The 15,013-nt window shown below is 44.1% G+C and overlaps 1 protein-coding gene across 1 annotated transcript in view; it reads right to left on the bottom strand.

Moving 5' to 3' along the window:
- Positions 1–14,798, bottom strand: part of IL23R (interleukin 23 receptor) — a 53,405-nt gene extending 38,607 nt beyond the window's left edge. Inside the window, exons 1-6 of the mRNA XM_075002870.1 lie at positions 14,724–14,798; positions 12,424–12,521; positions 7,974–8,273; positions 5,374–5,497; positions 1,425–1,585; positions 94–239 (exon numbers count right to left, since the gene is read on the bottom strand). Coding sequence (XP_074858971.1) covers positions 94–239; positions 1,425–1,585; positions 5,374–5,497; positions 7,974–8,273; positions 12,424–12,481 — 789 coding nt within the window. The 5' untranslated portion in view covers positions 12,482–12,521; positions 14,724–14,798. The remainder of the gene's footprint in view (positions 1–93; positions 240–1,424; positions 1,586–5,373; positions 5,498–7,973; positions 8,274–12,423; positions 12,522–14,723) is intronic.
- Positions 14,799–15,013: the final 215 nt, after the last annotated feature.

The following is a 15,013-nucleotide window of genomic DNA, read 5'->3' as shown; positions in this document are numbered from 1 at the left end:
CCAGTCCTGCTCCCACTGATGGCAGTGGGTCTTTTGCCACTGATGTCATTGGGAGCAGCAGCAGGTTATGTAGCTAAGAAAGGGTTGCCTCACCTGCCAAGTTTGGTCTGCCTGCACTTTGTATCTCTCTTCACAAGAAACGTTCTCAAATGAGGTTTGCTTCTTCCAGTGGATTATGGTTCTCGGTGCAGAACTGTCTGTAGTTTCAATCTTGTCAATAACAGGTGTAGCTGGAATCACTAGGAGAGAGACAAAAGAAAGGTGGATCTGTTCAGAGCCCATGAGGAACTGCTGTCAGTATACCACTGTTCAACTCTGCTATAATGAATTTTAATTCACAGTAAACTCAATCATATGCGGCAGTCATGGGGCTGGGAGGTTGCTGGATATTTAAATATTCTGGATAATAGAGAGGTATACCTAGCAATGCATAACAGGAAAGAAAAACGAGATTAGATATTAAGAAACAAACAAAAATGTATGAAGAGTTCTTTACCTGCCAACAACATTAGTACTATACACTGTAAACTGATACTGTATTTGCTGTATTCCTCGTATTAACCTTCACTATGCTGTACTTATGGAAAACATAACTAAAATTTACTTATGGTTAAAATGCCAGTTATTTGAGAGTTCCAGATAATAGAATGCTGAGTATGAAAGTGTTTACTGTACTTTGCTTCAAAGGACAGCTGTTCTTGTCAGAGAAAAATATATCTTGGGGGTTTTTAGTTTAACCTATTAAAAAGCTCTGTCACATAACAATTGCTGCATAGTTTCACTGTCTGAAACATGGAGACATGTATATATCTCATAGAACTGGAAGGGATCTCAGGATGTCATTGAGTCCAGTTCTCAGCACTCACAGCAGGACCTATCACCATCCTAGACAGATTTAACTTCCCATTAATCAGTTTTATACTTTCACAGTGAATTTAATGTTGGAAATAATAGGAAGTATGATACATGCTGTAATTGAAATGTTCTAGCAAATCACAGGCTAAATGCCAAAGTCCTTTACTCTACTCCAGCACATCACACACAATTACGGAGCAAACACAGTGACCAGTGAAAGAATATTGACCAGCAGACCAACACTCAAGAAGAAATGAGAGAGGCCCATAGAATCACAGAACTGAAAGAAATCTTGAGAGGTCATCAAGTCCAGTACCCTGACATCATGGCAGGACCATGCACCATCTAAACCAGGCGCCAGTGTATCAAAATGTACATCAGCAGCTGTTTCCTGAAGGTTAAACAGTATTCTGTCTGCAGCGGTGTGTAATTTATCACCAATGTTCTCAGAAAACTTCAGTATCTCACATCCATCGAGATGTAGATTTTATCACCTTGGTGAGGTTTTTTTTTTTAGTTCATGCATGGAGCAACCTGCTTGCAAAGCCATCACTGAATTGCCACGTTACCTAAATCCTCCAGGTTAACTTGCAGATGATCTGAATGTGCTGTGCCTAAGTCGTTTTTGGCTTGGACCCAAATAGAATACAGTTTGCTTCCTTGTAGTTTGCTCAATGGGACGTTGAGAGTTTCCTTCGAAGGAAATGCTTTCTCCTCATCTGTCTGTAAACTAATAAGCAAAAAAGCACCCAGCGTGAATTCCTGTCCCCCTTAAAACCAATGGGAATATCGTCATTGATTTCAAGGAAGTGAGGAAAGCGACAGCATGAAAGCCAGTTTAAACCAATATACAGTAAAAGTCCAGTTATCTGGCATTCAGACAACTGGTACGTTTGGTTAACCAGCAGGCACAGTCAGGGCCGGTAGTCTGGTCAGGGTGGCTGCGGTGGGGCTGGTGTCCCAGCTGGGACGGGCTGCCATAGATCTGGTTGCTGTGGAGATTGTGTCCTTCTGCCAAGGAGCCAGCTACCTGGGAGCAGAGGGATAGAGCAGGGTTGTCTGCCTGTTGCCCACGGCCGGGAGATTGGGGGCAGAATGGGACTGGCCCTGTTTTGCCAGGGATGCCAGATAATAAACCTCCTACAGCAATTTAAAACAAAAATCCCTGAGGTGATAGAACCATTGCAAAAACTGTTTTGTCAGTCTTAGCTCCTGAAGCCCAGTGACTCATTTATGAGTAGTGGTATAATGATAAATTCATTCTCCGGCACTGTGGCAGCATCCTACATCCTGGGACAACTGGGCCGAGGAGGATGACTAGTGTATCACAGCTGTCACAAGTAATATAGGCTATTGTCAAAGTGATGCTGATGTAGTAAGAGCCTTTCCTACTACTCTGTTGCCTCTTACCCCCATTATTTTTCATTTTGCCACTCCTGTGCACTAAACAAAAAGAAAGTTCATAATTGTTCACTGGATATGTTTTTGTGAATCATTGTGTGGAGTGTTGTGGTTTTCTGAGTGGAGTCTGGTGTATTTGTGGATCTACATAAAAAGGTCCAAACTTACATGTGGGAGCTAAGCAATGAGGAAGAATTCTGCAGTAAACATGACAGTATTTGAATAGTTGGTAAAGCAACAGTTTAAATCTCTCAAGACCTTGTGATAATTACAGTATCTCAAGACCTTTTCAAGGGCAGGATAAACTACCTGAGACTATCTTTGGACCTTAATGACAAAAAGAAATATTTACATGTAATATGGTTGAGGGTAAGGGGTTTACTTTATATTTCCCTCCCTCTCTACCCTCTCTTCTATTTCAGCCTTGCCTATTTTCATGCCCCAAACCACTGCTGTTGGGTTTGTTTGGTATTACTCTGCAGCAAGTCAGTTTTCTATCTGCTGTTAAGTTTCATGAGTATGAATATAAGGGGTCAGCAACCCCAGTAGGAGTAAATGGCACATGAGACAGGAGCTCAGCCTCACCATTCCTCCCCCATGCAGCCAGGAGCTTTCTCAAAGCCATGCTGTTTGTAGATGAGTGAAAGATCAGCTAATGCTACCAACCACCACTTAAACAGTAAAACTCTGAATCTTAATTTATTTGTTAATGAAGCTGTTGTAAGTAGGATAATTAGTGACTTTAAAAAGTATCACCAACACTCAGGCTGTACATAGAGGTCTAAAGGTCAAATTTCGGTACTCTGCCTCTGAAAGGTTGCTGACCCCGATGTATATGCTACTGGGAGAGGAAGGGTTCAATTTTTGTCTCTGCCACAAATTCCCGGTGTGACTGCAAGCACATTACTTAACTTTTCTGTGCTTCATCTGTAAAATGGGGGTATTATTTTCCACCTCATCTTTTTATCTGGCTCGTCTGTTTAGATTGTACCATCTTTGGAGCAGAAAGCCACCTCTTTCTATGTCCATGTCTAGTCTACAGTTGCAGTTGTGATTACAGCTTGGGTAGGCAGACCCATGCTAGCTGAATCTAGCTAGCACAGCTAAAAAGAGCTGTGAAGTCACGGCAGCACAGACTCCGGAGGCAGCTGTACAAGCCTTGCTGGAACTCAGGGTACATACTAGTGTTGCTAGCCTGCAACACTCACTGTCCCACCATGTCTTCACTGCTCTTATTATGGAGGCTCGCTAGGTTAAAGATAATTGGTGCACCAAACTTCAACACCTCTCTGACTGCAGCACAGCTATACTCTGTGCAGTCCCTAGCACAATGGGGCCCTGATCCTGTTGGGAAGGCTAAACCTATGTCTGCACTACCAGGTTTTGTCACCAGAATGTCTTTGGTGAGAACACAGTAAGAGCGTTCTTGCTTCCTTGTGACTTTTGTCTGGAGAAGTACCCCTTTTTGGCAGCAAAAAACTTCCACCCCTCCAAGAGACTTTTTCTTTTCCCCTCCCTGTACTGTTGCCAGAGAGCCAGTGTAGCTACTGCTGTTTGTTTTGTCAATAGAGCTGGACTCCCCCAGTATCCCACAATGCCCTGATCGCTGTGCTCAGAGTTTGATCTCTGCTGCCCTGCAGGCATGTGCCACCTCCCCTTTCAAAGCTCTGACAGGTATCTGGCAGCTCAGCGAGCGGCTCCATTTGTGAAACAAACAAAGAGCAAATCATTGCAGTGCTTCTCAGCCCAGGCAGATTGCTGCTGCTGCTGCTGAGGGAAGGAGACTGATTGCTGTGCTGCTTTGGCATTCCTCAGCATTGAGAGCTCACAGAGCTACTCACAATGCTGCTCCCATGAGGAGGCTGTGGGAGAACTCAGAGGGAATTCCAAGATGCTCAGGGACCAGCTCGGCCTTCCTACGATGCTACATTGTGGGATACATACCCACAATGCATTGCTCACGCTCTCAATGATGGTGCCCCTGATGTGGACATGATCTGTTGACAGAGGGTGCAAATGTGAATGCTCTCTGGTGATTTTTGTTTTGTCAACTTTTGGGTGTTGACATAAATTTTGTCAACAAAACTTGGTAGTGTAGACACACCCCCAAATGCTTACAAATAATTAATACTATTAATACGCTGGAGCATGTGGCCCTGGCTTCCCATTCCATTGCTCCAGCTTTAAGGAGGAATAAGGCCACGGAGTTCTACAAGGATCAGCTACATCAGCATACAACTAAATTAACACAGAGATAGGCCAGGACCATTGGCTAGAAAGGAGGCTTTTGTTTTTCATTCTTAATTTAGGTTTGGCTACAAGAAACACGTCTTCAACTCTCTGCTAAATAGCACAGATTAGACAACAACACTGAGTGAAAACCTAGGTGTGAAAAGATTTAAACCCTAACCTCATATTTGGCATTCAGGGAGAACTACCCAGATGCACTTGGTGGTGCACGTGAGTAGTTGAGATCTGTAAGGCAGTGTTCTAGAAAGTGTAAGTAGGACATTCTGTCTTTGCAGTCATCAAAATTAGAACATTTGTATAATTGTGCTTGGTTTGTGGCTGCTCTTACTCTGACCACGTACGTTTAGACCACATAGTCATACTGGTGCTACAGGTTACAGCTTCTCCGTCTTAACCACTGCCCCCATTAACCTAGTTTGTTTTTCGGTTTTCTTTCCGTGCCATTCGCACCTTTACCACAAAGAACACTTGTGAGTGAGAGAAGCAGACAGAGCTTCTTGCTCTTAATCCTTTCCAGTGGGGCCGACAGCCACCTTTGGTCCCTGGGGCCAGACATGAGGGGGATCTAGCTCTGTGCCCCCAGAAGGGGCAGGGCTAAGAGCAGAAAGGGCAGGGTCTAGGGCACTCAGCCCTTAGAACTGCTCAGACCATGGCACTGCCCCCCCGATTCAAAGCCATGCAAAGCAGCACTGCTGTGGCATTTCAAAGGGCCCCATTGCACCTGCCTCCATTATGCCCACCCCAGCAGCAGACCTATTCCTTCCAAATGCTCAGAGCCATATTCTAAGCTGTGCAAAGAGCTCTCCATTTCATTTGTTCTTGGTTTAAGACTAAACGTGTCACGAAGCAGTCAGTGGCAGGACTTACCTCTTCAGATAGAGAAGATAATTGGTTCTTATGTAGGTGTACTTCCCTGGGTCCCAACCACAAGTCAGGTGGTCTGACTGTTCATAAATAACACAAGTTAAATTGGTTGGCCTGTCCGGTGGATCTATAAAGACAGAGAGATTACGTGCAAATATATGTCCATGCAGTCGTTAATGACGGGACATTTACACATTTGAAACCGTAATGTCCTATAGAGCCTACACGTGTCTATGTTTTTGAACAGATGTTCTGGAGATGTGCTGCCTTTTACCCATAGTAGTGTGATATCAGAACCAGCTGATTGTGGTGTTCTGTGCCTTTCCACAGTGGGCCTTAGCTGAGATTTTAAAGTATTCCACCAGTGTTAATTAAATGAATCATTCACTGGGCTGGGATGCTGGAACTCGTTGTCCCAAGCTTGCAGGCTGTAGGCATGGTATTTCTGGCACCTCTGCAACTCACTCTGTCAGAAACACACAAATCTTGAGTGCGGCTTCATTAGAAAAGCTTCCTAAGCTGCTGCTACAGTACAATGGTCCTGTCAGAGGGGCCATGGCAATGAAGCAACTTGAAGCAAGCTAATGAGGTGCTGACATGCATATTCAGCACCTCATTAGCATAATGGTGGCTGCACAAACAAACATCAATTTACAGATTCACAGTGAAGATGGGGGCAGCTTTGAAATAAGGGCCCCGCTGTGATGTTCCCTTACTTTGTTCTAGTTCTGCGGGAGTAAGGGAATGTCAAATCAGGGCGCTTATTTCAAAGCTGCCCCCATCTTCACTGTCAATCTGAAAATTGATGATTATTTGCACATCTGCTATTATGCTAACGAGGCACTGAATATGCATGTCAGTGCCTCATTAGCTTGCTGTGAATTGCCTCATTACCATGGCCCCTACGATGGGACCATGATAGTGTAGCAACAGCCTTAGATACCTCACTTTGCCCAATCTTATGAGAACTGTCCAGCTGAACTATGAAATCCAGGGTCTTAGCTGATAGCTGAGATTCCCTTTGCTCAGTCTTAAAGCACCAGGCTCCAGGGAAATGTAGTATATGTGCTTCTCTAGTTTAGTATGTTAATGAGCCAATTTAAGCCATGTCTGTGTGTGGCCAGGTACTACATGGATGGACACCTTGGCATTTGTTTGTTACAAAAATTTGTCATCTCTGGGGATAGATCAGTATTATTTTACAGCTGGGTATAGTAAGGAAGATAGCATGATGGGGTGGGGACAGCCTATTAAAGGCTCATAGGCACCAACCAAGGTTTTGGAAGCAAAGACTGCCCAAACTGTGTTTAATTGCAGGCTAGATGTGTGACTTCCAGCACCCTCAAGCACACTGGTAGCAAATCTGGCTGCGCAGGTTGGACCTTTCTAGAACAGCACCCTTGGGCAGACCAATGCCAAACTTGAGAGTTTGCCAAACCATGGGAAGTCAGTACTGTCTAGCAGCATTACCAACACTTCCACTGTTTGCTGGGCTCTTAGAAGAAATTTAGGGATTAAATTAGAGCTAAATAACCGAACGGAACACTGAGAGCCAGGACTGGTAGCTGGAAACAAATTTCATGGGGCAACAGGAAACTTGGCCTCCTAATAAGTGGTCATCTGGCTAACTAATTCATGCCAGATTACGGATCTTGCTGAGTCAGAGTGCTGGACTAGAGAGGTTCAGCCTGTACTGATATCATGTGGCAGGCCTCCTGCCTGGAGAAGGCATCATGCAGCTGCTGCAATAAGGAGCTGGGGGTGGGGATTTAATGTTACTCAGCACAGCATTAAAACTTTTGCAGCAATGCCTGGCTCAAATGCACAGATTTGGAAATGCAGCCATCTGATTCCCAACTCCAGCACTTTGTCTGCCCCATTTTCCTCCTCCCAGCTCCGTGTGTCAGAGTACCCATGCTAGTAACTGTGTGGAAAGAAGTAAACTATGGCACACGAGTTTGTCTCTCTGTGCCTCAGTTTCCCTATATGTAAAGTGGGGAGAATGGTAGTGACACCTTTGTAAAGTGTTTTGCCATTTGCCATTAAAAAGCATTGTATAAAAGTTAGGTGGTGTTCAAGCTTGGAATTATATGCACAAAGTTACCTCTGCTACTTAACTCAGGGAGTTCAATAGCTCCATAGATAGAAAAGGAACTCAAAAAGTTATTTGAGTAAAAGAACATCTGCTTTGGGGCAGGGGAGAAATGTATCTAAGAACAAGCCACCAGTGTCCTCCTGGAAACCTACTTGAGAAAAAGTACACGTACAAACACATGTCACATCTAGATTGTATTCAAGTATCCAGAAGTGAAAGCCTCTTTGCTTTTACTCAAGTAACTTTCTGGATACTTTTTCCTCTTCTGCTAATAAGACCCCAGACCTCTAATTGTTAAAAACAATAAAAAAAAAGGAAGTTTCACTTTTCAACTGTAAAAACAATATATACCAACATAGCTCTTGTGTGATGGGAGGCAGCTAAAAATATTATCTAAAAATATGCTGCAGTCCCCCAGAATATTAAGAAAGAATAATAGTGTATACCAGCCTAATTGGGATGAACTAGAACTAGTGAAAAACTATCATCCATCCAACAAATTACTTACAGCCTGCAAAAAATTGTGTTCCACATACGATTATCTTTTCAGTTTTGCTGGGACACTTGGCGTAACATATGACAGTGGAAGATGGTTTTCTGAAATCATGGAGCTGAAGTTGCACTGTGGTTTTGTTTATTGTTGTCAATAATTTGTCTTCTATCTGAGTAGTATTGTTTAACATCATGTATAATTTTGGCATTTGGCAGTTTACTGTAGAGTGGCAATTTATGGAAATATTCAAACCCATCTGAATGACTGGAGCTGGTTCTATCCATACGTATCCAGAGCAGCGAAGGTTTATGGCACCTATGAAAGCACAAATGGATTAAAATAAGACTCAGGTTGGTCTTTTGAAAATAAGAAGCTAATGTTTCAATCATGCCACATAAATGGCTGCACTTTTCTGACTAATAAAATGATCCCAGTGAGTATTGCTTCAAACCAAACCTTAACAAACAAGGTTATAGCAAAGTTCAGCTATTGTCCCTGGTTTCTGCAGTGCTCTAGAGTAGTACCCTAGAACTTCTGTACCTACTTTAAGCATAGTTTAAACAATGGAGGCATCTAATGATTTAGTTATGAACCTTCCTTGTAAAGCACTTTGAGGTCATCTGACAAAAAGTATTATATAGGAACCAGATGTTGCTTTTGTTAAAATAGATAATGCATTCAATAGAATATACCTTGAATTATTTATGTTGATAGTACATACAATCTGTTTTACTTTATATCTCTATTTCTAGTTTGCCACAGAATTTCATATTGAAACTGTCTGAGAAGTGCATGCTTAAGAACATAAGAATGGACATACTGGGTCAGACCAAAAGTTTGTCTAGCCCAGTATCCTGTTTTCTGACAGCAATGAAGGGTCCTGTGGCACCTTACAGACTAACAGAAAAGTTTTGAGCATGAGCTTTCGTGAGCACAGACTCACTTCATCAGATGCTGGTCCTGGAAATCTGCAGGGCCAGGTATAAATAAGCCAGAGCAAGGCAACCTTGTTATCCCCACCCTTACTCTGGCTTATTTATACCTGGCCCTGCAGATTTCAAAGACCAGCATCTGATGAAGTGAGTCTGTGCTCACGAAAGCTCATGCTCAAAACTTTTCTGTTAGTCTGTAAGGTGCCACAGGACCCTTCATTGTTGTCACAGATCCAGACTAACATGGCTACCCCTCCGATACTTGTTTTCTGACAGTGGTCACTATCAGGTACACCCCGGGGGGAATGAACAGAACAGGTAGTCATCACATGATCCATCCCCTGTCATCCAGTCCCAGCTTCTGACAGGCAGAGGCTAGAGTCACCATTCCTACCCATCATGGCTGAGAGCCATTGATGGGCTTATTCTCTATGAATTTCTCTAGTTCTTTTTTGAACGCTGTTATAGTCTTGGGTTTCCTCTGGGAAAGTGTTTGACAGGTTGACAGTGCATTGGGTGAAGAAACATTTCCTTTTGTTTGTTTCTATCAAAAGGATGAACAGTGAAATAGCTTATGGCGCAAATTTACAATCTCATCACGGTTTGTCATTGGGAATTAATGGATATTATTTTCAGCTGCCTGTAGATTTATGAATACAACACTGCATCATCTTAGTCACCATTCATGTTTAGTGGAATGTGTAATAGATTACCATGCCACTATCAGAGCAGGTCTGGAATCATGTCATCTTTGAAGTCTGTGGGAGTTTTGCTGCTGAAGTCAGTGGAGTGCACGCACGCACACAAAGGGCTTGTTGACACTGGTTTTTTTTTTTTTCTTCAGAAAAATCCCTTGTTTTTCCAATGCTCCCCCACCCCCACGTCCCTGCCTAAAAGCATTCACACAGCCAAGCAGGATAATTTGAGATAAGAGGGCTCTTCTCTCAAAATAATTACTCCAACTCTGTGAGAGACTTTCGCCAATCCCCGCCACTTTCAAGGTCGAAAAGGAATGCATGTGAACAAAGCACAGCAAGCTCCTTTGGCAAAGCTGTGTCTGCAAACTGTGCCTCTAAATGAGAATGCTCTGTTTCACAGCAATGTGGTTGTGTGAATGCAATTTTCTAGCATTACTTATTTAGACATGAGAACATTGAAATAAGCAATGTTGAAAAAAATCCTGCAGTGTAGACATAGCCAAAGCTACTGATAGCTGGTGAGAGCTTAGGGTTTAGTTCATAGTGTCATGGTAAGAAGAGGATTTCTATGGCGAACTTATGGCCCTGGAACTCTGGAGTACAGAATTCCTGCCTTCCAGACCTTGTAAAACAAGAATACTGAATGTGAATAATGGTAGTGATCTACTCCGAGTTCATTTGCTTTGAATGTTATGGGGCTTCTTGGGAAGCAAAGTACTAGTGAACATTAGTGAGGATGTCAGAACATGGCCCAATGGCCAATATTGACCAAAGACCACTAACGTAACTGGCAGCAGCCTCAATTTGTGTAGGGTCAGCACAGAGCTGTCCCAATGGGGCTCAGACAGCGGGCAGGGCCTAAGGTGGCACAGCTTGCAGGCAGCGGATGCTGAAATCAGAGCAGGGGGCCCTGCAGGCACAGGGCCCAAGGGAACCGTCTTGCTCACCTTCTCCTAAGGCCTGGCCTGGGTCAGCAGCACATTTGCCACCTGGCCTCCAGATGAGGCAGCCACCCAGAAATGGGACTGGGAAGCTGATTGTCTGAGTCACTTTGACTCCCAGTCTCACCCTGCTCTGACAAAGGACACTGACTGGTTTGTTACTGGCATGAAGCCAAGGTTCTGTTGGTGTAGGAGTGGGGAAATGTAGTGGCTCCATACATGGTCTTCTCCCTTCTGCACTGCTCCTGCTGGCACAGGTTACAGTGAAGGGGATTTAGGGGGTGCCTCATCCCCCCACGTTCTCCTGCGAGGGCATGCAGAGCCTGGCCCTATGACATGTCAGCAGTATGCAGTAGTAACTCAGATAGGAATCATAACATGAGAACGGCCATAGTGGGTCAGACCAAAGGTCCATCTAGCCCAGTATCCTGTCTGCCGACAGTAGCCAATGCCTGGTGCCCCAGAGGAGGTGAACCGAAGACAGTGATCAAGCGATTTGTCTCCTGCCATCCATCTCCCACCTTCGACAAAAGGCTAGGCACCTTACCTTACCCCTTGCTAACAGCCATCTATGGACCTAATCTCCAAATATTTATCAAGCTCTTTTTTAAACTCTGTTAGAGTCCTGGCCTTCACAGCGTCCTCTGGCAAGGAGTTCCACAGGTTGACTGTGCACTGGGTGAAGAAAAACTTTCTTTTATTAGTTTTGAACCTGATACCCATTAATTTCATTTGGTGTCCTCTAGTTCTTATATTATGGGAACAAATAAATAACTTTTCTGTATTCACTTTCTCCACACCATTCATGATTTTATATACCTCTGTCATATCGCCCCTCAGTCTCCTCTTTTCTAGACTGACAAGTCCCAGTCTTTCTAGCCTCTCCTCATATGGGACCCATTCCAAACTCTTAAACATTTTAGTTGCCCTTCTCTGACCCTTTTCTAACCCCAATATATCTTTTTTGAGGTGAGGAGACCACATCTGCATGCAGTACTCAAGATGTGGGCGTACCATAGTTTTATATAGGGGAAGTAAGATATTCTTCGTCTTATTTTCTATCCCTTTTTTAATTATTCCTAACATCCTATTTGCTTTACTGACTGCCGCTGAACACTGCGTGGATGTTTTCAGAGAACTATCCACTATAATTCCAAGATCCCTTTCCTGATCTGTTGTAGCTAAATTTGCCCCCATCATATTGTATGTATAATTGGGGTTATTTTTCCCAATGTGCATTACCTTACACGTACCCACATTAAATTTCATCATTTCATTAAATTAAATCACCCCACTTTACAAATTTCAGACTTTGCTTTAATAGTGACTATAGGGAGGTGACCTTTTATAAACAGATCTGAGCTAAAGCAAATGTGAGTGGATTATGGCAGCTGCACAATAGCCTAAAACTAGCAACTTCAGAGCCCCTTGTGATCAGATTACAGCTCGCACCAGAGATGACAAATTTAGCTTCTGAGCTGTATCAGATGTGGTCTGTTCTTCCTGGAACGGCGTGACTGCGTTGACACCTCTGACTTCTAAGATGTGCAATAAAACAAGGCATATCTATACAGCTGTGGGTGTCAAACAGCTAATAAGGAGCCCCAGAAGAGTTTGTATGTTCATCGTATTTCAACTACATTCATTTGCCTGTTCTTCAGCTCTGTATTCCATAATGTGAGCTGAGATATACTGATTTCTTTAGAGATAAATCTATACTAATAATCCGTGCTTTTTTGTGCCAGTACATGCTGGTATAGAGTACAGGCACTTCAGCAGCCCCAGCTGTGGATCCCCGGCCAGGATCCTTACAAAAACCTTACAAACGATGCATTGTTAATAATTGTTCTAGAATTCAGCACTGGGAAGTGGAGAGCTGGAAGACAGACTATACCTGCATAAATCCAGCCAAAGAGGATATGACATGCCACTGCCACTTTAAATCTAATCATGGCCTGATTCAAGGCTGTCGTCAGAGGAAAAGCATGGCCCCTGAAAAAATGAAATTAATATTAAAACTTTCTTATAACAAACAATGCAATGCAGAGACCCGGTTCTAAGAACAAAACAAAACTAATAACATAAGAGGTCAGTATCAGAACCCAAACACAAAATTGTGACTGGTCCTGCTATCACCTGGGTCTGTACCTATTGGTGTAGCTGGTCTTACTTCACTACTGGGCCTCCGTTCCAGATCAGCAGCAGCAAAAATTCAAAATTTTGACAACAGCAGGATGAATTGTGGTGCTGCTCAACGCAATGGACCAAGCTCATGACGGGTGCAGTTCCACTGAAGTCATTAGAGTTGTACCCAGCGTGAATTTGGCATGGTGTTTGTTGAGAGCTGGGCAGAGGAGGCAATATCCAGAGATTTGAGATAGGATTAGGCCAAGATTCTGGATTTGGGTTCCAGGGCCAGAATTTGCTACAGAAGAAAATATATACGAGCTATAAAATAGGATCTTAGGTCTTACTGGTGAGTTCCTAAGGTAGGCATGGTTTGATTTTCAGAGTGGCTGATACCCACAGGCCCTGTGTTCAGCTGGCTCTTGTCCATCAGAGAAAAAGGCAAATTACTTGCTGCAAGGTGGAGCACTTAAATTGCATTTGGTTAATTTGCCTACTGGTTATGACTTCGTTTCTCATTATTTCTGTTTCTTTTCTGTCTTCTGTTTCGTTTTTCAGATAAACTTTGATTTCTTAAGAAAAATGTCATATCTACCACAAATTCACTTGAGTACTTTCTAGTTAGTACTTTCCTGTGACACTTTCTGATGATGAAGGGGATTTTTACTCTCAGCAATCTTCAGACACTACATTCCCTTTGGCAGGGAGACAGAGTGAATTTTAGTCTTTCTTCTGTCACCCTATTGCACAGGTGCCATCAGACTCTCCGAAGTTTTAGATTATGTCTCAGAGGCGCCTAGTGTCTGTGGGTGTCTCTCAAAGTCCAACTCGAAACACCTTTAAGGTGGCCAAAGGAGCAATTGTCATCACTTTCTCCAAATCAGGCCTCTTCCAGGTAGTCTCAAAGCTGAGACCCCAAATTCACTAGTCACTTTTGAAAATTTCGGCTTTAAGCTCACCGCAATGCGATTACTACAGAAATTGAAGCTGTGCCTTCCTCGAGGCGTGCGGCAGGTGTAGCAGGTTTCTACAACTTTTGGTGGTGCCCAGAACAGGTCCCAGTCCCATGTGCCCACATACACGTGCCTAAGCCTCTGGGAGGGAGTTTGGGAGTGGGAGGGGTGCAGGCTCTGGGAGGGAGTTTTGCATGCCGGCTGTGGGCTGGGACAAGGGGTAGTTAAGCGAGACTTGGGGCTGGGGTGGAGATGAGGAGGTTGGGGTGCAGCAGGCAGATTGCTCTCGGGCTGTGCCAGGAGGCTAGAGATGATGACTCTGCTCAGGCCTCTCTTGGCCAATAGCACAAGCTCTTGGGGTGGGGTCCCCCCTCCTTCCTCTCACATCACCCCCTTTCCAGCACAACACTCACCTGTACCCCCACCTCAGAAATCTAGCCAGGATAACCCCTACTCCCCACACAACTCCAGGAAATGACTGCCACCAGCTGCTTCCTTTCCTCCCTCCACAGGCACAGCAGCCCCTCCCACCCCCCCGCCACATGACCACTGCACTGTTCCCTTGCAGCTAGCCCTGGCAGTGACGAGCAAGGGAGGGTGCAGCTTCTCCCTGCCCAAGGCAAGCAGTGACACTCAAGGAAGACGTATGGGGGCAGCAGGTGGGGCTAGGGGACGCAACACTCAGAGGACGCCTGAAGGGGTGCAGGCAGGGTTGTGGGGAGAGACCAGGACCTCTGTACTGGTGATGGCAAGCATACATTGTAATCTCTTCAGCAGGACCAGTTACAGCAGCATGTAGAGTTGCCAGGCAGGCTCAGCCCTGAACATTAGCTGGGCCCCCAGGCCTGGAATATTCCTGGATCTCGGGCACCATGTGCAGTACAATTCACTGCCCCTGCCACCACTATGGCTTACCATTTTAAAACATTTTAAAAAACCCAGTAAACACTAAGCTCAATGACAATTATGCTAAAATTAACTGATGAGTAACAGGAGAAGATTAGAAGGTCAGAAAGGTCAGTGGATGGGGCATGGTTCTTAGACCACACCACTTATGACAGTAGGAAAAGGGCCTACTGAGATTTAGCCTTGTATCAAGCATTTGGATACTTACAATGGAATACAAATGGCCCCGAATATCACCACATTCCATCTAGATGCAAGCTCATTGAATCAGGGTGCATCTTCCCACCATAGATCTGCAGAGGCAATATACTTGGAAAGCTTCAGTTATAGATGAATAACCTTCCTTATTATAAGCAGCGCTAAAGACTTCAGTGGGATTATGCATATGCGTACGATTATGCAAGGGGTAGTCAATTAGATTTGTCAAGTTTCAAATTTCTTGCCCAAGCTATTGTCAATGTCCATACTCTAGTGGAACATTTTTCACATTGCAGTAAC

The sequence above is a fragment of the Carettochelys insculpta genome, chromosome 9, assembly GCF_033958435.1.
Source record: "Carettochelys insculpta isolate YL-2023 chromosome 9, ASM3395843v1, whole genome shotgun sequence".
In the NCBI taxonomy this organism is placed as follows: Eukaryota; Metazoa; Chordata; order Testudines; family Carettochelyidae; genus Carettochelys; species Carettochelys insculpta.
The sequence above is the reverse complement of the archived record's forward strand: the minus strand, read 5'-3'. Positions and strand labels throughout refer to the sequence as shown.